Below are 21565 nucleotides of genomic sequence, written 5' to 3'. Positions count from 1 at the left end.
CCTCAAAGTCAAAAAAATTTGGATTTCTTCAAAAACCAAAGAACTTAAAGAACACTTCACAATTCAACTATTAGTTAAAGTTCAACCTCATAAAACTCATTTGGATGTAAAAATAATTGGGACCAATAAGGTATATTGGCAATTGACATTAACTCGAGATAAATGATTTCATCTTAAATGAAGGTTCATGACAATGTCACAAGCGAATGGTGTAGAAATATGAAACAGTATATTAAGATTTACAATAACAAATATATCTTTCCAAAATTTACAAGACTAAGTAAAGCCTCCTACTTCTTTGTGGTCAGACCAAAAGTAGCATCAACTATTAGTTTGATAGTTTATCATTCTAATTCCTCCAATATAAGAACTGCAATTACAGCTTCAAGCTAAATAATCTAATCCCTACATCATGGGTAATAGAGGCTAGAGCAGTTAATATAGCTTGATAGTGTATCAATCAAATTCCTCCAATTTTAGAACTCCTATTATAACTTCACTGGAACAATCTAATTCCCTACATCTAAACAGCCCTTGCAATGGAGTATCAATCAAATTCCTCCAATTTTAGAACTCCTACTATAACTTCACTGGAACAATCTAATTCCCTACATCTAAACTGCCCTTGCAATGGAGTCTACAGCTGTTGATATCAGACACAAACTTATACACAGCAGTATAAATAAATGTGACCTTTTTTTTTCCATGGCAATGCAGTCTGAATAGTCCTATAATTTTTTCAGTGAACAATAAATCGATCTTATTGACATATCATCACCAGACAAGACTGGAACAATCTAATTCCCTACATCCTAACTGCCCTTGCAATGGAGTCTACAGCTGTTGATATCAGACACAAACTTATAAACAGCAGTATAAATAAATGTGACATTTTCCATGGCAATGCAGTATAAATATAGTCCTATAAGCCTTTCAGTGAACAATAAATCAATCTTATTAACATAACATCACCAAACAAGACTGGAACAATCTAATTCCCTACAGCCTAACTGCGCTCGCAATGGCGGCTACAGCAGCTGATATCAGACACAAACTTATACACAGCAGTATAAATGTGACCCTTTCCATGACAATGCAGTCAGAATAGTCCTATAATCCTTTAAGTGAACAATAAATCAATTTTATTAACATCACATCACCAAACAAGAGACTGAAGACAACAAACCTTCTTTACCATTTAAAGGGCACAGATCAAGTTGGAAACCAATTCTGAAATAATCCATGACCAAAACAAGATAGTGGATGCTTTACATGAGTAAACAATAAAATTAATGTTCTTTGCACAATATCATCAAGCATAAGTATTAAACAAGACAAAGCTTGCTTACCAATGAAAAGGGCACACAATCTAATACATAAGAGTCCCTGCACCAAAACTTTTCCACAAAGTTTGAAGTACCACAAAGCCAGCAAGCGGTAAAACCATACTTTTACACCACATAATTCACATCTTAAATTAAATAGAACCTCTAATATAAGAATTTTCAAGCGCAGGAAAGAAAAGGAGAGGAGGGATTAAGAAGACCGGCCATATTAAAGTTCCATGTTCACAAGCATCCACAGTGACCTTCTTCGTATCATAGACATATTGATACTACTAATAGAAAGATAGAGAATTACTCTTTAGGTAGACTAACGAACGACCGAGAAAGCCATAAAACGAGGAAAGGAAATGGCAACATGTGAAAAAAGGCATCTTCTTCCTTCTTTCGCTGTTACAACAGCAACATCATTTCGCAAGCATTTGGGTGGCTTGGACAGCGGCGGCGTGATTCACCTGCTGCTGCTGGTAGTTGAGCGGCCGCCGGAAGAGCATGATGTGCGGCTCCGGGCGATGGATCGCATAGTGCACCCAACCCCTGCTCTGCTGCACCCCGATCGCCCGCCACTCGTTCTAATGCACCCACCACAAATCACTCGATCAGGACAACCACAATCAAAGACCACAAGAAAGCTCATACAGGATGATCGAGGGAACCCCCGGGCGCAAGGACGGATTTGGTTTACCTCGGAGAGAAGACGGTTCTTGGGGAGCAGTTTGGCGACCTCCGGAGGGAGCACCACATGCCTGCGATCGAGAAACAGTAATCGCGAACATTAGAGACTAAATCGAGAAGAGTTCTTGTCGAAATAGGGATTTCGTAATCTCCAAAGGGAAGGGGAAGGGGAGGGACACCTATACTCGTATGTGTCGTCGAAGTACTTCTCCGAATACTGGATCTGACCCATGTCGATGTCACGCCTGCTCGACCGATCGATTTCACGGCAAAAAAGCAACAAAAGCGAAAAAGAGCAACAAAATCACCACGCTCGAGTCAGAATACGAGGCATTAAAAAGAAGAATCACAGGAAAAAGAACCCTCAGTATTTGGAGTGGGAGGAAAGAGGGGGAGCAAACCGTAAGAAGGGGAACGGCGAGAGGGTTCGCAGGACACCAGATAACGATGGAGACGAGGAGCGAGCGACAAGAACGGCTCCTGTGAGGGTCGAGGTGGAGTTTGATATAGAGAGGCGATGAGAAGTTTGACGGTTGTGATTTGATCTGGATGTGAGAAAGGATGACAGGCGAAGGCAGGGATTCAATTGTCAGTTTGAAGAGGAGCGCAGTTTGAAATTTGAAAAACACCGGCATAATGATGAGCATGATTAGGATTAGAATAATAATAATAATAATAATAATAATAAATTTTGAAGGAATTTTGCCCAAAAAACCATTATTTTAGCTTTTTTCCATAATAATGTCATATTTTTCTTTTTCTCCCGCAGATCATATTTTTTATAGTTTTACACTTCAAAAATATGAAGGTTTTTTTCCATCCTTTTTAATAATTTTTCTTGGTTAATTTGTTTCGATTTAGGCTTAACTCAATAAATATATTTAATTGTAGCATCTATGTTAATATCATTAATATTTGCTCTAAAAAAAGGTTAACCAATTCTAACAATGGTTAAGATTTGTTTATATACATATATATATATACGTATTTTAGATATTAAATGAGCTCTTAAAGATATATTAATTTATATTTGCTAGGAAACTCTTTCGGGTCCAATGCTGATAATAATATCGTTAGTGAAGTGTTTCATATGCATACTTGCAATGTTTGAAAATTTGGTTATTAGTGGTATATACTTTTTAATAAGGTCTGTAGTACTGAACTATACCGTGGACGGTACGTACGGATCCGATCGGTTGTCGGTACGTGGATCACTTATTACCGATCCGAGTGCACTGTAGCATTATAGTACTATTATAATGTTTGTCACACCTGAGTGTACCGCTCGGTATATCGTACCGTACCGGTACCGAGCCCAGATCGAAATACCGGTACGATACGATATTGTGAACTTTGCTTTTTAACATGAAATCTGTGTTATATCGGTAAACATTCATTAAGAAAATATAGGTAAAATTAGTTTATTTAAGTTAAGAATTATAATACCCTTACGTTAAACACCAAATGAATTTTCAAAAAATTAGATAAGAATATCAATTATATTTACGTGGCTCGCCCCTAATAAGATGGAGATAAAAAAATATATATACAAAGATGAGAGCAAATATTGGGGGCATTTTATATTACATGATGATGATAGAGAGAGCACTCTACTAAGTCCAAACATGGTTAATTAAGTAAATAATTTATTAGTGAAATCATATCGTAATCCTACTTTGTTATTGAAATCACAGGGAAATTAGGAAAAAAACAAGAGAATCCGTAGACACTATATTAGGATTATGTTAGGAATTTGAAGAACAAAAGGAAATCAAGAAAAATAATTTTATTATCTTGGACTTCGATTCAGGTTGATACCAAAGATCTTAAGTGGCTCCCATTGCAGAGAATAATAATATCTATGAAACCGGAAAAATGGCTTCCTCCTGCCCTCCTAAGCCGTGGGGCACAGTGTGATGTTGAAGTCCGACCCCGAGCAAGCGAAGGCCCTGCCGTCGTAAGTCCAAGTGTGCGCCAAAGGGCATGCCTGCATGAACACCTTCGCCTGCGACGAAGGCTGGCACTTGGCGCGGCTCCCGTACTCGTTGATGCAGCACAGCTTCGGGTCTTGGTATGCGTCGCACGCGCTCTTGCAGGCGATGGTTTTCCCCGCGGAGTCCTTCACACGGAGATCGTCGGGGCAGATGGCGTTGATGTCGCCCGGGCACCCCGTCGGCTGGCACGATGAGTCCTGCGGGTACACCATGGCGGGCACGTTGAAGCCGTGCATGAGGCTGATGTCGTAGGTGTACTGGGTGTCGTTGCCGCTGAAGTTGAGGAAGTCGAGGAGGGTGACGGGCGCCTTGGCCGCCTTCCCCTCGCACGACTGCTCGCCGGAGCCGCAGTCGGCGGTGAGGCACGAGACGATTCCGTGGTTGTCGGTGGTGCAGTAGGTGCGGAAGTACACCCGGCCACGCCAACTGTCGTCGGCGGTGTTGAACATGACCTCATTGGGACCGATCTCGAACATCCCGAGGCCCATGGAGGGGATGGAACTCATCAACACTGTGTAGCTACATCGATTCTCCACCGTGAACTGCCTCGCGTTTGCTCCTGGCAAGCACAAAAGAAAGCTTCCATGGTCACCACAAACTAAGATCAGCAGCAAAGAGGTGTCGCAGCGACATGCATGCAGTGTTTGACTATGCACGTAGAATAGACTGACAAAGGATTTAACTGATACTAACCAGAAGAAAAGAGAAGAAGAAGAAGAAGAAGATAGCTTGACAGTAGCCGACTTCCTCCTGACATTGTTTTGATGTGTGATGGACAAAGAGACCGTATGCAGCAGATGGAAGAGGGTAGAAAGTTATATAGAAGACGAGATGACTGTTCTTCGCGGAGAAGGTCTCAAAAACGGCAATCAGAATAATTTGTCGTAATTATTGGAGTTATAACAAATTCTTGACATGTTTGAAGAGCAAATTTAATGTATGCATGTCAATAAATTTTTATATATGTCAATCAAATAGTATATATCTTATTAGTCCGATGTTTATGGCATTTGTATTTAGCATGTATATTCCTTTAAAACCTTAAAACACACATATATGCCATATTCAGTGAGTTAATTACTATTTAGAATTAAATTAACATCAGAATAAATTATTTTTTTCCCCTAATTTTATTTTCTCTCAATAACACCCTTATTTCAATCTAATCACCCTTCTTCCTTTTTGGAACCTCATTTATTTTTTATATACTTGACTAATTTAAGAAATTAATGTCAACTACATGATAATGTTAATGCTTTCATGACAAAATTTGTTTAGGTATATTTCAATAAATTACAGATATATCTCCTCAAGGCTATTAAATTCTATATTTATCCCTCAAATTTTGGGTTTAGTAAAATTTTGGTCAAGGCTATTAAATTCTATATATCTCCTCAAGGCTATTAAATTACAGATATATCTCCTCAAATTTTGGACCATTGATTAAAATTTTGGTTTACATAAAATTTCTTTTAAAAACTGATTATGTTGTTAAAATTTTATGAATATTTATTTATTTAATTCATTAATCAAAATGAATTATTTGGTGTTTGGGATGGATATTAAAGTCAATGAAGGATTTTAATATTGAAGGGATATATTATATTATATTATATTTTATAAGGACAAGTTTACATTATATACGGTCATAATAAAATCAAAGTGACACTTTTGGGTAGAAATTGAGTCAATATTGCAAAAAAAAAATCGAGATCGATGAGTAATCAATCTAATAAATAAAATCCAATCCCAACTAAATTGACAGGAAAATTTTCATGCTTTAACTAAATATTAATCCCAATAATTGAACCATTATGATAGGGTGATCAATCCAATAGAACCCTAAACTTTGGGGCATAAGGTGATGTTGAAGTCCGACCCCCAGCAAGCGAAGGCCCTGCCGTCGTACGTCCATGTGTGCGCCAAAGGACACGCGCGCATGAAGACCTTCGCCTGCGACGAAGGTTGGCACTTGGCGCGGCTGCCGTACTCGTTGATGCAGCACAGCTTCGGGTCTCGGTAGGCGTCGCACGCGCTGTTGCAGGCGATGGTGTTCCCGGCGGAGTCCTTCACCCGGAGGTCGCTGGGGCAGATGGCGTTGATGTCGGCCGGGCACCCCGTCGGCTCACACGAGGAGTTCTGCGGGTACACCATGGCGGGCACGTTGAAGCCGTGCATGAGGCTGACACCGTAGGTGTACTGGGTGTCGTTGCCGCTGAAGTTGAGGAAGTCGAGGAGGGTGACGGGCGCCTTGGCCGGCTTCCCCTCGCACGACTGCACCACGGAACCGCAGTCTCCGGTGAGGCACGAGAAGATGCCGTGGTTGTCGGTGGTGCAGTGGGTGCGGAGCCACAGCCGGCCGCGCCACCCGTCGTCGGCGAAGTTGTACATGACGGTGCCTGGCTCGACTTGGAAATCTCCCAGGTCCATGGAGGGGATGGAGCCGAGCCAGATTGAGTAGCTACATTGATTGTCCACGATGAATCGCCTCGCGTTTGCTCCTCCAGACGAGAAACGCAAGAGAAAACGTGAGCTTTTATTGGAAACTACCAGTTCAAGTTTCAATGGGAGAAGAGACTTGCATCAAATAGATTGACGTAGCATTTAAATGACACTAACCAGAGGCAAACAGAAGGAGGAGGAGGAGGAGGAGGAGGAGGAGGAGGTAGCTTGACAATGATCGTCTCCCCCCTGACATGGTTTTGTTGCATGATGGATATAAAGAGACCATAAGCAGTCGATCGAATAGGAGAGAGGGGATGACCCTATCGAAAGCGTCAAGTAATTTCCGCGTGAATCCTTGAAGATTATTTTTGTTTGGTAGGCATGCAAAATATGGATGTCGATCAGCAAACACGATAAATTTATACACGGAAATCCATAATATTTCAACCTTGATTTTGGAGCAAACGTGTTGTGGATAGCTTTAGGCAGATTTGATGTCAATACATCTCCCATGTGTAGACAAAAATGTGCGATGTTAGTGGGTTAATAATTCTTCAAAATCTATCTTATAGATTTGTTCATACCAAATATTATAATCCATTTCTAATTGACCTATCAATTTAAGCTGTATATGGATTAATCCCTTGAAAGATATATGTAGAGAACTGTGACGGCAATTAGATCAAACTACAAGAGAATCATTTACATCTGCATTTTTTTGATCTTCCGAAACAACAACGCTTTTCTATTTCAGCTTCAGGGTCTACAAAGAGAGAAGAGAGCTGCGACAATTAAATAGAAAGACAAGAAGATACTGACGGAGGAGAAGATTGGCGGAGCAGATGGCGGTGGCGCGACGCTTGCAAACACCATACCAAGGGACCCATATCCGCCTTCGCCACCGTCTTGAGTGGTGGCGGACCCAACATAGTTGACTCCGGAGTTCCCCGGTCCCACGCTGTTGTCCCTGTCCCATCAGAAGCACACATTATTATCCTCTATCATCTCTCACTGCAGCACAAGTGCATTCATTATATAAGCAGCATGTTAGATTAGATTCTCTTCAGACAAGAGCTCGTTTCTCAGTTTCGCAATGCACCAGGGTAGATAAATATATTTGGAGTTTACTGTTCTAATCATGTTCCTTTCCATGTGATTGAAGCTTAGAAACTAGGCTATTGGTCATTGTCTTCTTCCGCCTATTAACCCCACCTAAGAAGGCTGAATGAGCTATGATCATAGGACAAGTTACAGTACCAGTTAACTCAAGGCTTTACATGTTCATTTTTTTATACACAGATCCAACCATGCAACAGAGACTAATTAACTTGAATCATAATGAGTAATAATTCTAACAATATTAATACTTGAAAACATTTCAAACAAGCAAGATAAATTGCAAATCCCCTGCGGAAAGCAAAACACTAGATCAACGAGTGCTAAATTAAGTCATTGAGGCAAGCACAGTTTGGTAATTTTCTGGATGAGTTGTTGTTATATCTCACAACAAGATGGGATCGTAACTAGAAACACACCACAGGTTTCAAAACAACTTGACAAATGAATGTGGAATTCTGCAACCTTTCATGTAATTCCACTGCACTTACCAGATTGATCTAATTTATTATTAATCTAGCTTTGTGTAGTGCATATAAGATAAAAAAGCAATGTTTAACTTAGTAAAGACTTCAACCTCGAATCCCACTTTGCTCCTTATCCTTTGCAAAAAAAGAAAAGCAATTCTTTTACAACTTACATAGTGAATGTGGAGGTTTGAAATATAGTGTGGCTACACCGAACCAAAGGATTCTGGATATGGAAACTTAATCTACAACAAAATTTATATTGGCTAGGATTTGTACCCAAGCATGGATTACATGATATGTGAATACACTATATAAGCTTTTTACAGAGATCTAGCTTAGAAACACCAATAAAAATATACAGTTAAATAATGCAATCAAGTAACTGAAAATTACTTAAATCATTACGGCGAATACTCACTTGAAATAGACAGAGAAACAAACAAGATCCTTAGTGAGTTAGTGTCTTTTCTATTCGCTTTTCTAAAGGCTTCCAAGTCGAGACATACCATCTATTTAATCAATTAACTCTACACTTTGTTCAAAGTTGCAATTTTTGTCGGTTTCGCCTGTAATAAACGAGACATTGAGAATGGAAGCAGAAAAGGCCTCCATCTAAAGAAAATGGATGCTCTACTTAGATAAACTGTGAGGAGTGCTAATAGCTCTTATGTGCGGATCCCACACATCAGATATATAAGTGATAATATAATCTCCACAACGATTTAGTCCAAGTAGCATTTTCCAAGAGAAACAAGTGATTAGCTTCTTCTGTCGACTTCTTGCTAAATCATGAGAAGTACATCTCACATAAGATTAGGCAAACTACACCACAAGACCCCCACCTTTATCCCTCGAGACCCATGTAGAAGGAAAACAAATAGATTCATTTCCCAACAAGAGTCAAAGATGGGAGACATATTTTTTCCCTCCTAGCAAAACTGGTTAAGCATTCAGCTTTTGCAAAAACTAATCAGTCTATATCTTTTGACAATGGGAAACTAACAACTTCCTTCAACACTTACTGCATTGAAAACTCCACCAGACAACATTTTTCCCACCCTGAGGACAAGTTCGTGTAATTCGGACCAACATGCGCGGACCATGTGGTCCCTAAAAAGATTCTTAAAGGAAACCATGCTCACATGCATCGATGGAGCCTGAAGACCTCAACGTCTCAGAGAAAAGAATACTTTCTTGTGGAACGTTACTGAGACATTTGTCTTCTTTTCAATTTTTTTTTTATAATATGCAAACCTTGTAGCTACAGTGAGTGTTCCATTTTATCAAACTATAAATTAGTGCCAATAAATTTAAGCCCTTCTCACCTCTCTGTATTCTATTCTTTCTGGGACGATCCATTTTTTCCTGGACACTGCAGCCTTACCTGTCTTAGAGGCAGAGATGGTCCCACAGGCAACACTGTTTTATGTTCTTTAATAAGTTATCCATAGACTTATAAGCTAATATAGGTCACTATCGTTTATAGTTACTCAAGATTATTTACCTAACACAAATAATCTCAAACTAATTCTAGTTTATCTTTGTTCATCATGTTTTATCATACAACTATTATGTTTTTAAATATGGTACAAATCGTAGAACTCATAGGTTGACCTGTTTCTAAGTAACATACAAGCTTAAGAATTCAGTACTCGTTTCTTTACCTAATACATAAATTTTAGTATTAATCTATAATGTAAAATATACTTATGGTATATGTATACCATAATACAGAATGTAAGCCTAAAGCGTCAGAGCGCGTGGGAAAATATACAGCTTTTCCCCCTAAATCTCAGAAGACTTTATGGCCTTACCGTCGATGCTTTAAATAAAGAGCAGAAGCATACCCTAAAGGACACTGGATTCGATTATTCTGTCTCGCCGATAGGACATTTCCCTCCCTCGACAGCACGCAGAAGATGAGAGCGGGCGGGTGGACTAAAGTACACTGGGAAGTGTGAAGTTACCGATGACCGATTGGTCCCGAGTCCAAAGCAGTGAGGCTAAAAGGCGGAGTAAGGCTGATGTGAGATAAGCACAGGACAAAACTGGGGCACCACAAGCCCAGAGTTTTTTCTGGTTCTTGACCGGACCACCGAACAGCTGTGTGTCGTGTCCGAATTGGAGGCTAAAGAGTTGTGTGTTTGGGTAGCAACGGCTGATTCGCCCATCCCATTTACCCTCGCTAATCGTGTTCTATGCCGTCCAGCTGGCCAAGAGGGATGGGTACGAGACGCTATGTGCACCCAGCACATACAAGAGAAAAGAAGCCCCAGGAAAGGGAGGACCCGAAGGGGATGGATGAGCCGAAGGGCAAGGTATAGAAGCCAATGCCGGGAGAGAGGGGGGTGTTGTTACCTGGGCCCACCGAGGACGCCCGCGTTGCCGGTGAGCTGGTCGATGAGCGCCGCGGACTTGGGTTCGACGCTCCAGGCCTTGGCGTACTTGGCCTCAAGCCCCTGCCCGGACGCCACGAAGAACGCTCCGTTCACCATCACGTCCCCCTCCGTCCGCCAGTTCCATCCGCTCCAGTCGCTTTCCTCCGTTTCCACCCTCTTCGTCACCTGTTCGACGTTGTTCCTCCATCAAGATTTTAACTACGAAGCAGAGATGCAGGGAGGAGGAGGAGGCAAGACTTGGATTGACTTGCCTCTTTGGCGCCGGGGTTGGTGGGGGCGATGTAGCGGTTGCCCTGGCTGTTGATGGTGGGGTTGGCACTGCCGCCGATGGCGTACATCTGCCACGCCGTGAAGTCGTTGTTCACAACGTGGAAGTAACCGCGCCGGCAACGAGGCATCCGCTGCACCAGCTCCTCCCCGAACCGGTTGAACGCGATGGTCACCTGCATCCCCGAGTCCGGCAGGTAGTCGTCGTTGTGACCCAGCAGCATCACCTCATTGTGGTGCGAGAAGTGATTGTTGGAGATGGTAATCCCGGTGGAGCCCATGACGGCGTCGATGAGCCCGTCGGCGCAGTAGGACAGCGCGCAGTGGTCCACCCAGATCTTGCGCCCGCTGTAGATGGAGATGCCGTCGCCGTCGGACCGGGTGCGCCAGCCGTAGTGGGTGGGGGAGGAGCGCACGTTGGCCTCGCCCGCGGGGACGCAGTGGTGGACGTGCACGTTGTGGATGATGATATTGGAGACGTACTGAAGGGTGATGCAGGCGCCGCCGGCGATGTGGACCACGGCGCCACGGCCGTCGATGGTCTTGAAGCTGTTCACCAGCAGCTCCTCGTTGAGGCGGATGGTCATGTCGCGGGCGAAGGTGATCCACAGGGGCCCCTCCTGGATGGCGCCGTACCGGAGGGTGCCCGCGGCGGGATTCACCGGGTCGCGATCCGACGGGTCCGTCACCACGTAGATCGGCCCGCCCTTCCCCCCCAGGGCATCGCGGCCGAAGCCGATGCCACAGTCCGCGAGTCGCTGCCGGTCCTGCCGCCAGTCCGAGCCGGAGCACCGCCAGCAGTCATCAACGGGGTTGCCGGTGACGCACTGGTCCTTGGCGCCCGCGGCCAGGAGGGCACGCCGGTGGGAGAACTCCACCTTCCTGAAACAGCGTCGAAACGGCCATGACAATGCCCGCAACCGAGAGCAAGGAGACAGTGAAGAGAGCAGGCGTTGTGAGGAAAGGGTTACCTCTGGACCTCGCGGGCGACGGAATCGGGGTCGCGGTGAGCGTCGAGATGCAGGGAGGAGTTGGGAAAGGGCGATGCGGCCGTCAAGAGAGGGAATGAGAGCAAGAAAAGGAGAATGTGGGCGGGAAGGCGATGGCGGTGGTGGAGGAGCATGGTTGGTGGTGGTGGGAAGAGGGAGCGATAGCGAAGCGAGCTGAAAGAGGCGGATTTGGGCGGAATGGGAGTGGGGGTGGGGTTATTTATAATAATAAAAAAAATTGGATATGGGAAATCTTTAATTACTTATGAGAAAGGGAAAAAAAAAATAAGAATAATGGTTTTGATGCGATGAGGGACGACGGCTTGGGAGTGCTTCATCTCACCCGCATTCACTGAAGAGAAAAGATCTCAGGCATATCTCATGGATAATCGATGTAACACAGTTTCTGATACTTCGTCAGCTGCTCTCTATTTTAGCTTTTACTCCTCTTGCTGTGTCACAAAAGACTTGGCTAAACCATTTATGATGGCTGGCTCGTTGATTTATTTAACTTATTTCTAAGTGAGTTCGATATGATCTTCATAACCTCTGTGTGTGTTTTCCGAAACCAATGTTAATTTTCACATGACATCACTAGGTATGCCACCTTCACTTTATAGCTTAGCAGATGATTGCCCAAAGCTAATTTGATATAGTGGTTGTACATGAAATGTTAAATCTATGTCTAGGAGATGAATGATTTATGTCACTATATAAAATGTGTGCTTCAGGAGAAAAATTAGAGTAGCTATACAGATTGACTCTACATTAAAATGTCATTCAAGTCTCTTCATGTTCTCAACCAGCATCATTTGCTTGCTTTGTGTAACTCATCTTAGTCTTGCTTTGCTCATAAATGTCTTGGCCTATGTCTGCCTTCTTAACTAGAAGCATATGGTTCAAACACAGACCTGGACATGCCATTGCTTCATCCACAACTCAGAACAGAAGAAAAAGCTATATCTGACCATAACTCACCACAACTCATAATTATAGAACAATAAGATTCATAAAATATGTTTTCAGACAGCTAAGTAAGTACACTGGAATGCACCTTTCTTCTGTGGAGTTCATGGTTTCAGCTTCCTTTTCTACACAGGTAACATGGGCTTTGGAGAAATGAACTGTATGCAGCTTTGTATGACTGGTAGGAGGTCTTAGAACTTGCACTAGAAAGGAGTTCCTACAAAGTTGGATTCATATGAGGCAGAACATATTCTCCTTCCTCTCAAAACCCTGATCTTTTTTTCTTTCTCCTCTACATCCAATCAAACTTCGGCTATGAATCATTAGAGTCTCATGGAAGTATGGAAACCAGTTCACAAGTGGTGGCCATGATCTACTGTCCCCTGTGCAAGGATTCTTTTCTTCCAGGTGGATAATTGTGGGGTGATCGATCAACTGTGGATGTCATGTTTGCAACTCTGCATGCACTAAGATGATCTAAATCAGGTGTACTATTCTGGTAAAAAAGACTGGGAGAGTTTGGGGGCTGGTGTTCAAACAAAGAGTACCTGATTAAGACTAGTGGATTACTGATCTATCTATTATTATTCGGTTAACTCTCTCAGCACTGATTACCAGATTGATACCAGTGGAATAAGGAATCAGTTTGAGAAGTATTTCTCTCTTGCTCATATTGACAGGACAAATCTGTCTGGGCTCTGTTGTGTTGCATGAGATAGTGACAATATCAATGCTGATGGATTGATCAATAATGGTTCAGGAGAAAGAGTTCATGCATTTCCACATGCTGTAAATTACAAGGAACTAGTTTGGAAAAGCAATTGTGTACAGGAACAACACAATATAAGCTCTTCTTGGCAGTTCCAGGGCAATTTGTGCAGTTCATTTCAGAACTGATGCAAAAAGAAGGTCCAATGTGATCATGAATATACATTTGACTGGTTAGTGTTTAGGCTTATTGTAGTGTGCCACAAGTTAATTCAGTAGAAGCCCAAAATCATCAGTGACAACTCAAAATGCAGATAATCTACTTCAGACCTTTTTTTGTTGACATTGCATCCTATCCTGGCTTCCCTCCATTGTTTTCAATAGGCGCAAGAAATATTATTTCACATGAACTACAGATAGATGTCATTCTCACATATAAAAGTTGTCGATACAAGGGACAATAAAACCTACAGTCATTTATTTTTTTTCCAGCACAATCAGATGCTAGGTTTCTTGAACAACATGATGAACGAAATCATTACAAAATATTGAAGAAACCAGAACACAAATAATGACACACAATATACCTTTTGAGAAAGAACCACATGCCTGTGTAGCTCCAATTGAGGGTTTGCCCAGGGGAAGCACAGCATGCTAACTTCATCCCCAAGTATTAAGGTCCAATAATAGAGCTAACATATCAGTGGTATCATTACTACAAGATGTTGTATGATTCTTTTAGTCCAAATGGCAAGTTTTTTGGGATTTGTTTTCACTAATCTTTAATAGATCTCATATGCAAGTTTAGTTGTCCATGCTTGTTGATCCTCATAATTATCAGAACTAAATGATGAATTTAATCAGAAAAAATATGAAAAATTAATAACAATGTCGATGATATATATTTATCTTTCGTGATCTCATAGTTGCATTGACATCTTCTATCATAGAATCATATTATTAGAATACCAACATTTGGGAATGAATAATCATGCAGCACACCGTCAAATGTATCAAAAACATGACTTGCAACAGAAGAAGAAGAAGGAGCAACACCTGAGGCAACGAAGTCCTGGAACAGATGGATCATGTGAGGGCTTCAGCGCCGGCGACGATCTCCAATATCTCCCCGGTGATCTTGGCCTGCCGCTCCCGGTTGTAGAGTGTCGAGAGGGTCCTCTTCAGCTCCATGGCGTTGTCGGTGGCGTTGCTCATGGCGGTCATTCTGGCGGCGAGCTCGCTCGCCAGCGACTCCTGCAGTGCCCTAAGTATCTGGCTGTTGAGGTACAGGGGCAGCAGCGCGTCCAGGATCTGCACCGGGTCCTGCTCGAACTGCAGGATGGGCGAGAAGGCAGGGGTCGGGGTGCGCACCGTCTCCCGTTCGACCGTGAGCTTCCCCTCCTTGGTGGTGAGGCGGAAGAGCTCGTCCTCGGCGGCGTCGACGCAGACACCGTTGACGTCGCAGATCTCGCCCTTGGGGGAGAGGGGGAGAAGGGTGTGGATGACGGGGTCGGACTTGACGAGGGAGACGAACTTGGTGTAGAGGAGCTCCACCTTGTCGACATCCTCGCTGACGAAGAGGGAGAAGACGTCGTCGGCGATGGCCTGCGCCTCTTTGGTGGTGGGCAGGCTGCCGACCTCGAGGAATCGGTCAACGGGGATGTAGGGGCGCCGCTGAAAGTAGGTGTTGCCCTTCTTCCCCACGCTGATGACAGTGGAGGCGATGCCGAGGGCGGAGAGCTCCGCCCTGCGCTGCTCTGCCTTCTTGATGATATAGTTGTTGAAGCCTCCGCAGAGGCCGCGGTCGCCGGTGACCACCACGAGGGCGATCTTGCGGACGGGGCGGACGCGGGTGAGGGGCACGTCCACGTCCTCCGTCTGCAGCTGCTCGTTAATGTTGTAGAGTACCTCGACAAGGGACTCCGAGAAGGGGCGGCCACTGACGACGGCCTCCTGGGCGCGGCGGACCTTGGCGGCCGCCACCAGCTTCATGGCCTCCGTGATCTTCTGAGTGTTCTTCACGGAGTCGATGCGGCCGCGGAGCTCGCGGAGGCCGCAGTAGACGGCGGTGGAGGGCGGCGGGCGCGGGGAGGACGCCGAGGCCGGGGCGAAGAGGAGGCGGGAGGGGGCAAGGAAGGCGCGCGAGGAGAGGTGGGTGTGGTCTGACGGCTTAGGGGAAGCCCACGTTGTGGCAAGATTGGAGCAAGCCATGCTTGTTGATGACAGTAAGAAGATGAGTGGTCGAGGAAGAGGAGGAGGAGGAGGAGAAGGGGTAGAGGAAGCCTCCTCTCTTCTTTGTTCGGTAATCTCCCGTTGGATGGGTGGATGGTGAGGAAGAAATGAGAGGTGGGAGGGAAGGGGGTTTGGATTGGGTGGGAGATAAGGGGAGAATTTGATTGATGGAAAGCTCGTGCTCGAGGAACAATCCCCATCTTTTTTTCTTTTATTTTTTTGAAGCTTTTAATGTGGTGTTGTGAGAGCGTAGGATATGTGGTGTGCGGTGGTCATGGATTTTTGTTGATTTTGTTCTTTGATTTTTTAATATATTATAATAATAAGGGCATCGTTGTTTAATTATATTAATTATATATTATCTCTATAATTAATTATATTATTTCGATCTTTATATTTTTAAATATTATATTAAAATTCTTTTATATATAAATGTAAAATATTTAATTTTGTTTCTTCTCATTTCGTTAACTCTAACAATGAAAATACTATATTGGTAATAAATCGAAGTGAGGTAAAGTTAATATATACTCAATGAAAAACTTTGTAATATTTTCAATATTTTAATTTCATAAATACAGATATTTATCTTAATATAATTTTTAAAATTATAAAAAATAAGATGCTAAATATCTCTGACTATATAGATAATATGTAATTAATCATATTTAATTGGTAAGTCTTTTGGAGTCCTAATTCACAATAGAAGAAAAATGAAATTGACTTATTATTATTATTATGTTGTGTCTAACAACCATAGTAGCTTCTCTAATTTTTTATATTTTATAAAATAATAACTTATTATTATGACTCAATTTTAAAAGTTCTAATTATACCCTTCTTTTTAAGGAAAAAATTGACTTCACACATCTAGACATTTACTTTGAACTCAACCAATTCAAATCGTCTAATCATATGCTTAAACGTAAATCAGATTGAATCTTTAGTTCTATCTGATTAATATGCAATCAGATAAGTTGTTCCTCATATCATCATTTTACGATCATGTCAATGGGAAGTGAATTTTGTTGATTAATGTCCTTTTCAATGATAAAGATCACTCTAATGATTTCTTTTACTCCTTAAATTCTCTTGAGTGATTTTAGTATATATCATTTTTTGTTTTGAATCATCTATTATTCTAACTTCAGCATAAAGAATTTTATGAGCATATTCCCCGTATAATTTTCTTTTGGAGACATGTCATCAAACGGTTGAGGTGAAAAAATATTATAAAAACCCTTGTGGTGGCTTTAGCATGGTTGAGGTTGCTCCAAGATGGTCTTTACAATCTTGCCCTATCTAAGATCGAGATCGAGTTGAGGTTGAATTTGGCCTATCGATAGATTATTGCATAAATGTCAATGTTGGGGGAAGTTTTCCAACTTGACCCATCGGATGCACAGGTTAGTTTGAGAGGTTGTATAGAGTGTGAGATATTTTTGAAAAAAGATCCGACCCCTAGGTCGATATCGAGGGAGTCAATTTTTATATTTGATTGGCTTGGGGGGATCTTCTATATTAGCCTTAATATCCCCTATAGACATTTTGTCCATGAGGGCGTTAAGTTGGAATGAATTCCCATGAATTGTTGTCCCTAGAAACTGATAGAAGAAATGATAGACTCAAATGATCTCCCATGGATCGTTGTCTACGTAGACCCATGGGGCCAATCCGAATGATCTCTCATGGATTATTATTCATGAGGATCGACAGATCGTAACCACCCCCATGTCATTGTTCGATGGGAGATGACTCAATCATTTTTCTTCATGTCAATGTTTTTATAGTGCCTAATTGAAAAATAAGATTGATTCTCAAAATACTCCCTATTATATATGTTGTTTTATTGAATTCACTTGCCTATGGACATGTAATAAACTATATTAGCTCAAAATCATTAACATGAGAAACAATAAGAAAATTAGTTTTATTTGTGACATAAATCATAAATAATATTACAATCAATCCTAAATTGGATTTTCTACCTACTCCCAATCTTAAATACCCAATTCCAATCTCTTGAATTGTTTTCATATGAGATATTAGATAATATTTTATTCGAATGTTTTCATCGTTTCCTAAATTTGACTAGCTCCTAGTTATATATATATATATATATATATAATTAAATTAACTATAATTGGAAGTTAAAAAATATAAAAACAAAAATAAAAACAATTAAATGTTGACATTTAATTATGCTATCACATGATTATCTCCCATCAAGATATTTGCTAGAAATGTTTTTTTTCTAAAAAATAAATAAATAAAAATCTATATGTTAGGATATTGCACAAACAAGATCATTGTTATTGGTAGCATTGCCATCTCTCATCCTCGCATAGAATTCAAAGAGTCTCAAGTTTTATAACCGTTGTTTTCCTGAGATTTTGGAGATATTTAATGGGAGTATTCAGCCCACAAGCAACCCATCACAGCAACATAGATTTGGGTGGACCATTTAATGGACGATTGAACGGGGCCAAGCCACCGTTCGGTCGAGCCCACGGCCCATCGCCATTCCCGAAACACCCTCCCATCGTTTACGCCATCAGGTAAAAGATCGTTCGGGGGCGAAGTGCCCTGTCTACCCTCGCAACTCATCAGCTTTCGCCTCGGTTTCCCTTCCCGTCGTCTAAAGAAAAGAAAGGAAAAGCGCAAAGGAAACAAGCTAAGGGGAAGAATTCTTCGGCGTCGCACCGGGGTCCTTCACCCTCCGCTTGCCTCCGAACCCTGGCTCGTCCCGGTTAGGCTCGTTCTTTAACCCTAGTCCGCTTTTGCTTGCGATCGAGGGAGTGCTAACAGTCATGCCAGAACGCGGTGGCATTGTCAAGATTCTTGAAATACTTGAGGGTCTGAGGCCGGACACTTGGTTTCGGCTTGAACGAGTCGTCTTTTTCTTTGATTTGTTGTTGCCGTTGAGATGTTTCTGTTTAGGACTGTTGATGCTTGTGTTTCTCTGATGAACAAAATTAGGTTTACGCTTGTTGGTTTGGAATCGTAATGGTTTATGCGATTCTTTTTGTATTATGTTTTTCTGGAAGGTTTTAAAAAGAAAAAAAAATCACTTTTGAACTGTTTATTATTTGTTTCATGTTTCATCCCTTTCGTGATCAGAAGACTTGCCCTAAAAGGACTGGGAATCAGGTCTGTTACTGTTTCAACAGGAAAGCAGAGACATTTCTAGGTCATATGAAATTTTCCTGCGCTATTTTGTTAGATTCTGATTTCAGTAAGATGAACTCTACCCTTCTTAACAGTGAGCATTTAATTTGACGAGGACTTGAATTTTACTCATCTATATTAGTTCCTTGCATTCCAGAGTTACTGGTCGACCAAATTGTTCTCCACATGCTTGATATGCATACAACTTGTTAGCCAACAAAAAAAGAATCAGCTATTTAGCAATTGATTTTTGATTATGTTAGTAATTACTGAAATCTTACAAGCCTTAGTATCCGTTAAGTTCAAGTGATTCAGTCTCAGACAAGTGAAACCAGGTTATGCTGCCCCCTGCCATGAGTCTTCCCTTCACATAATTCCTAGTTCATTGCCTTTTATGGTTGATTTTTAATGATAGAGTACAATTTGTTTACTGTAGCACCCACACCCTCAAATGCAGAAGCTTGGTAAGCATAGGCTGTTATTTCTAATTTATCTCCTTAATGGTTATGGCACTCAACCATGTGGGGTGATGAGATTTTATCTTGACCAAGCTTTCTTGGTTCACTCATCTGATTTATTCTACCCATTATTGAGTTTTTTATTAGCCAAGATATTGTTTCCTTATTCATTAGAGTTATCAATAAGGAAAGCTGCTAATTTATTGCTTAATTGTCCTTTTCATATGTGTTAGTGAAAATGTATTACATTTCTATGCTATTTACTTGATTTATTTGTAATGCAGTAACCTATTTAGGCAAGTTAGATCTCTCACTTCGAGTAATTTTTGGCCTTTTTGGTAGTGAAAATTGCTAATGTGATTACTGTTTGGTTTACTTCGATTTTCTAGTTTGGTTTACTGTTTTTCCTAATGTGATTACTCACAAGTTAATTTGTCTGTGAATGGTGTCTTGAGTTAATTTGTCTGCGCTTAGTGTTTTGAGTTAAGATGTTTCTAGTGTGGTTTACTGTTTTCCCTAATGTGATTACTCACAAGTTACACTTGCCTAATTTAGTCGATCTCTTTCTAATCCATCTAGCTTAATGTTTTGTTTTTTCGTGATGCAGTCTTCCGTTATTTGAGTGCAAGACATGTGGTCAGTAGGATTGCCGTCTGCTATCAAATTTATGTCAATTTATCTGGTAGTGTCTGATATTGAGATTTACACAGGAAATAAGCATGAATCAATGGAAAGGGGTTTGATGCTATAGCCAGGGAAATTCAAAAGAAAGAGTAAAGATGGCTGAGCATATAAACAAAGAAAGAAAACCGATGGACGTGGAAGTGGTAGTGTTAGAAGAAGAAAATGAGGTAGAGTGCATAGACAACAAACACAAAGAAAAAGATGACCATGTACACGTGAAAGAGAATGGAAAAGGAGACCTTCATATTGTGAAACATAACAAAGATGAGGGTGATATTGGACCAAAGGAGTGCAGTGGATCGGGGGTAGATGTAAAGGTGGAGGAGAAAGTCAATAATGATGAAGATCTGGCAAGTGACTCTTTTGAAATGCTTGTTGATGATTCGGATAATGAGCAATCATCAGCATCTGATTATGATGAAAAAGCAAAGAATGAGGTGATTTGTGACACCTTCTGATATCTTTATTTAAATTGCTTCATTGTTTATTTACATTTTGTCTTAAACAAAGTTGAGAGTTGAGACTTCATTTGTGATTGGTTTATGCAATAGAAAGTTACATTTGATCCCTTTATTATTTTACATGCTTTTGATATGAAATTGTGTGGGTGTTTTTGTTTCATAGTCTTTGTCAAAAGTTCTGCTGAAAAAAGTTGTCATTTTATATGACGACGACATAACAACTTGATGACAAGTTGGAAATTACTCTGATTTATTTAATGCAGGAACCTATAGTTGCAAGAATTGAGATTATGAATGGTTTGAAGCTCTTTCAAGTCTTGTGTGACTTTAGTATATTAAAGGCTGAATTTAACTGGTCATACAAGGAGAGCATCCTAACCCATTTCCAGTTGCATGAGGAATGCTGGCTTTTTTTTTTCTACTTGAAGGTGGTGTTGGGAGGAGAGGAGGAGAACAGAAGAAATAAAGGAGGATGGTAGCTTCCGGCTCCTGTCCCTTCCCATTTTTTCTCTAGATTTTTTCTCCCTCTTTTATTATCCGAAGTGGTAATGGTGATATATATCTGATTGTGTGTGTTCATAATATTAGATTTGACTGGTGGTTGGAACTGATGCAGCCGTTTTCACTGATGTAATGTTGCATTCCTTGAAAGTCTGTAGTTTCTACTTTCTACTGATGTAATGTTGATTTGGTTGCATTTTGTATCTAAGAATTGTGAAGCAGCAATTTTTACGTCATTGGTTTAGATGTGATGATCAGTCTTACCTGATTCAGAGCAAATAGATTTGACAGCAATATGATATATGTTGGACATAAAAGATGCATAAAAAAACCTAAATGCAGAGCAAGAATAAAAGGAAGATAGGAAGAGTTAAAAAATAATTCTATATGGGGATATAAGTAGGAAGAGAACTTGGTTGCACTTTTTGTGTATTAATCTTTTTCATGCATATTGCTAGTGCAGCAGTTTTTTCCAAATTCTGATCATCTCTTAACAACATAGCTGATTGAATATCAGACTTCATAGTCTTCTGGTTACTCTTGAAATAAGATATGTTTGCAAATTAATCTCAGTAATATGAAACTTGGACCTTTTAGCATTCTTTGCTTCACTAGGTCATGATGACATCAACCAAAATTCAACAGAAAAATAATTGTTAATTGGAGGACCAATTTTTTTGATGCCTCAA

General features: G+C 41.1%; 6 protein-coding genes across 12 annotated transcripts in view; 1 reads left to right on the top strand and 5 right to left on the bottom strand.

The window, feature by feature from the left end:
• Positions 1-1536: 1536 nt before the first annotated feature.
• Positions 1537-2541, bottom strand: LOC135672622 (cyclin-dependent kinases regulatory subunit 1-like). The gene is made up of 4 exons (XM_065181122.1): positions 2420-2541; positions 2198-2263; positions 2029-2089; positions 1537-1915 (listed from the first exon to the last, which is right to left on the bottom strand). The coding sequence occupies exons 2-4, from the start codon at positions 2248-2250 to the stop codon at positions 1751-1753; spliced, it is 279 nt and encodes a 92-aa protein (XP_065037194.1). The 5' UTR covers positions 2251-2263; positions 2420-2541; the 3' UTR covers positions 1537-1750.
• A 1371-nt stretch (positions 2542-3912) lies between these two features.
• Positions 3913-4500, bottom strand: LOC135672201 (thaumatin-like protein 1b). Its single transcript, XM_065180659.1, has one exon. It carries the CDS (start codon positions 4498-4500, stop codon positions 3913-3915), a length of 588 nt encoding a protein of 195 aa, XP_065036731.1.
• A 1354-nt stretch (positions 4501-5854) lies between these two features.
• Positions 5855-6442, bottom strand: LOC135672200 (thaumatin-like protein 1). Its single transcript, XM_065180658.1, has one exon. It carries the CDS (start codon positions 6440-6442, stop codon positions 5855-5857), a length of 588 nt encoding a protein of 195 aa, XP_065036730.1.
• A 673-nt stretch (positions 6443-7115) lies between these two features.
• On the bottom strand, positions 7116-14103 carry LOC135667805 (probable pectate lyase 12). Its single transcript, XM_065178434.1, has 4 exons — positions 11681-14103; positions 10694-11591; positions 10402-10607; positions 7116-7424 (listed from the first exon to the last, which is right to left on the bottom strand). The coding sequence occupies exons 1-4, from the start codon at positions 11830-11832 to the stop codon at positions 7214-7216; spliced, it is 1467 nt and encodes a 488-aa protein (XP_065034506.1). The 5' UTR covers positions 11833-14103; the 3' UTR covers positions 7116-7213.
• A 141-nt stretch (positions 14104-14244) lies between these two features.
• On the bottom strand, positions 14245-15743 carry LOC135667821 (ATP synthase gamma chain 1, chloroplastic-like). Its single transcript, XM_065178435.1, has one exon. The coding sequence runs from the start codon at positions 15581-15583 to the stop codon at positions 14459-14461; it is 1125 nt and encodes a 374-aa protein (XP_065034507.1). The 5' UTR covers positions 15584-15743; the 3' UTR covers positions 14245-14458.
• A 2435-nt stretch (positions 15744-18178) lies between these two features.
• Positions 18179-21565, top strand: part of LOC135667734 (protein CHROMATIN REMODELING 20-like) — a 32457-nt gene continuing 29070 nt past the window's right edge. For 2 of the 7 annotated variants that reach the window (XR_010510607.1, XM_065178433.1), the window contains exons 1-3: positions 18179-18353; positions 19838-19866; positions 19941-20351. Coding sequence is in view for 3 of the 7 variants with exons in the window: in XM_065178433.1 (XP_065034505.1) it covers positions 20010-20351 (342 nt within the window). In the remaining 4 variants the exon portion in view is untranslated. Of the gene's footprint in view, positions 18354-19837; positions 19867-19940; positions 20352-20638; positions 20851-21565 lie in introns of those variants that run through there. The other 5 variants (XM_065178428.1, XM_065178429.1, XM_065178430.1 and 2 more) reach the window with 5 other exon arrangements.

Source organism: Musa acuminata, chromosome BXJ1-4, assembly GCF_036884655.1.
Source record: "Musa acuminata AAA Group cultivar baxijiao chromosome BXJ1-4, Cavendish_Baxijiao_AAA, whole genome shotgun sequence".
Taxonomy (NCBI): Eukaryota; Viridiplantae; Streptophyta; class Magnoliopsida; order Zingiberales; family Musaceae; genus Musa; species Musa acuminata.
The sequence above is the reverse complement of the archived record's forward strand: the minus strand, read 5'-3'. Positions and strand labels throughout refer to the sequence as shown.

Excerpts from the sequence above, each read along its gene's own strand:
- LOC135672622 (XM_065181122.1), bottom strand. The coding sequence starts at position 2,250 with ATGGGTCAGATCCAGTATTCGGAGAAGTACTTCGACGACACATACGAG. Across the intron at positions 2,090-2,197 it reads GACGACACATACGAGTATAG|GCATGTGGTGCTCCCTCCGG; the intron begins GTGTCCCTCCCC and ends TCTCGATCGCAG. Across the intron at positions 1,916-2,028 it reads AGAACCGTCTTCTCTCCGAG|AACGAGTGGCGGGCGATCGG; the intron begins GTAAACCAAATC and ends TGGGTGCATTAG.
- LOC135672201 (XM_065180659.1), bottom strand. The coding sequence starts at position 4,500 with ATGGGCCTCGGGATGTTCGAGATCGGTCCCAATGAGGTCATGTTCAAC.
- LOC135672200 (XM_065180658.1), bottom strand. The coding sequence starts at position 6,442 with ATGGACCTGGGAGATTTCCAAGTCGAGCCAGGCACCGTCATGTACAAC.
- LOC135667805 (XM_065178434.1), bottom strand. The coding sequence starts at position 11,832 with ATGCTCCTCCACCACCGCCATCGCCTTCCCGCCCACATTCTCCTTTTC. Across the intron at positions 11,592-11,680 it reads GTCGCCCGCGAGGTCCAGAG|GAAGGTGGAGTTCTCCCACC; the intron begins GTAACCCTTTCC and ends ACGCTGTTTCAG. Across the intron at positions 10,608-10,693 it reads CCAACCCCGGCGCCAAAGAG|GTGACGAAGAGGGTGGAAAC; the intron begins GCAAGTCAATCC and ends AACGTCGAACAG.
- LOC135667821 (XM_065178435.1), bottom strand. The coding sequence starts at position 15,583 with ATGGCTTGCTCCAATCTTGCCACAACGTGGGCTTCCCCTAAGCCGTCA.